The sequence below is a fragment of the Cyprinodon variegatus genome, unplaced genomic scaffold (genome assembly GCF_000732505.1).
Source record: "Cyprinodon variegatus isolate N-32 unplaced genomic scaffold, C_variegatus-1.0 Scaffold153, whole genome shotgun sequence".
Lineage (NCBI taxonomy): Eukaryota > Metazoa > Chordata > Actinopteri > Cyprinodontiformes > Cyprinodontidae > Cyprinodon > Cyprinodon variegatus.
Window position 1 is genome coordinate 287989 of NW_015150606.1, and position 2115 is coordinate 290103.

General features: G+C 35.8%; 1 protein-coding gene across 2 annotated transcripts in view; it reads left to right on the top strand.

The window, feature by feature from the left end:
* LOC107086444 (inactive dipeptidyl peptidase 10-like) overlaps positions 1–2115 on the top strand; it is a 102848-nt gene that overhangs the window by 48601 nt on the left and 52132 nt on the right. For both annotated transcript variants that reach the window (XM_015377388.1, XM_015377389.1), the window contains exons 2-3: positions 977–1091; positions 1228–1323. In XM_015377388.1, the coding sequence (XP_015232874.1) occupies positions 977–1091; positions 1228–1323 (211 nt within the window). The remainder of the gene's footprint in view (positions 1–976; positions 1092–1227; positions 1324–2115) is intronic.

The following is a 2115-nucleotide window of genomic DNA, read 5'->3' on the forward strand; positions in this document are numbered from 1 at the left end:
TTTTTTTTCAGAGATTTTTAATGCTTTTATCATTCTGTCTGCCACATTATCTTTTAAATGTAATCAGCAATGTCAGATTTTATTTCACAGAAGCTTTCATTGGAAGACAGCTTTTTTTTCCCTTTGACGTCTGATTATAAAGATGTTTTGCAGGGGCTTTGAAGTTCCTGAATCAGCCATACTAACACCTGAGATTTAAAAATTGAATAATAATTAATTATAAAATGAATTTAAATTTGAAGTTTGTTCTGCTTCTAAATATTGATAGTTTTTATATTCAAACACCAAACGAATTGATGGTTCAGAGTGTGTTGGATTGCAGCTAAGGTTTTCTTCTGCCTTTCTGCTTTTATTTTTTTACATAATAAAATTCCTCTGAGAGGCTTTTTGCCGTTTGAACGAGGCTTCAAACATTTCTTTGTCTCCAAGAAACCAGGATATGTCAGGTGCCTATTACAGCCCCCTGCGGTGTCCCTGCTGAAAGCGTTTGACCTCACGTCTGCGGTCGGTTTCCACGGCTGAGAATATGTGGTTAAACTGAAAGCCTGTATCCCTTTGTCCATTTTCCATCTGCATTTCGAACCCACTTTTCTTAAGAATTCTGTCACTTTACCACAGAAGAGCTGAAGGATTCCTCATAGAATCATAGGTTATATTATTAAGAACCGAAAGGAAGGGAAGAAAATAATAATAAAAAACCTCTTTCTGTGGGTAGTCTTTTGTCTGGACAGGATGATTGCGGTTTAATGGCTTCAAAACAAACACTTGCGGTTTAACACCCTTCCTTCCGTCTGAATGTCATTTTCTGAATTGTAATAAATAAATTATTCATTCACAGAGTTCTGTAAATGTAAAGTTTCTAAGTAAACCAAATGTGTTTCAGCTTGTGTATCGTTGATACCCGCAGTTTGGCTCCAGTTTTTCCATAAAGGTTTCATTTCTGGTGTTCTGATGCCTTTTTAACCCTTATTTGCAGGAGTTTGTGGACGTCAGCCCCCCGCAGAGGAACTGGAAGGGCATCGCCATCTCTCTCCTGGTTATAGTGGTGGTCTGCTCGCTCATCACCTTGTCTGTAGTCGTCCTAACGCCCAGTAAGCTAAAATCCACAGTGCATTGTTAGAAATGAGCCTTTTTTCTTTCTTTTAAGCTTATGCACTTTGATATGCTGAGCTTTTTAGTGATAACTATGTGACTAGTAGGATTTGAACGTGCTTTTTGGCTTCCTAGGTGACGCTCTTGAAAGCAGCAAGTTCAAGCTGACGGTGGAGGACCTGTTTAAACCCGAGTTCCAGATTCACGACCCACAAGCTAGGTGGATTAATGGTGAGTCTGTTGCCATTTTTAAGGCTTTTAAAAAGTCTGCAAAGCCAGATCAGACTTCTGTCATATAATTTATATCCCTATATAAAGAATTTTCTTTTTCCAGGTGTGTTAGATGCATATTAGTCATTTCCTTCCCATTTTATTTTTCCTTAATAACTGCTACGCTACAATCTAATCTAATGACTCTTAATTAAATCTACATAATTGATGTCTTCCCTTGTGTCCTAGTGTGACTAGAGATGCACTGATCCAATACATGGATTGGATATGAGAGATATTATATCGGATATCGCGGGTCCAATCCAGTGCTATTTACCTATAACTAACTGTTATTTCTTTCTTTTTGCTTTTTGGTTAATTTAGCCAATTCGCACAATAAACTTTATTTTTATTTTTTTTTAATAAATACACTTAATTTTGACTAAGTATGCTATATTATTTCTAAATATATAAACCTGGTATCTATGCATTTAATTTATGTAAGCTTTGTTAATAGAAATTAATTAATATGCAAAAGTAAAAGCGAATTGATGTAATAAAATTGCATAAATCTTGAATTTTGGGTGAAACATTTATGCGAGCGACTTGTGAAAATTCAGTTTGTATATTCCTTTAAAAACCTGAAGCTTCTTATACTGGTCTTTGTTATAATTTATTAAAAACCATTGGGTAGTTCTTCATCATTTTAGGGCTTCCAAATAGCCATTTGCTAGCCTGACGTAGTCCGACTCAATTCTAGTCAGAATATGAGTCTGATACTGCTCCATAGAGCTGTGATTATGGGGCGTGTTT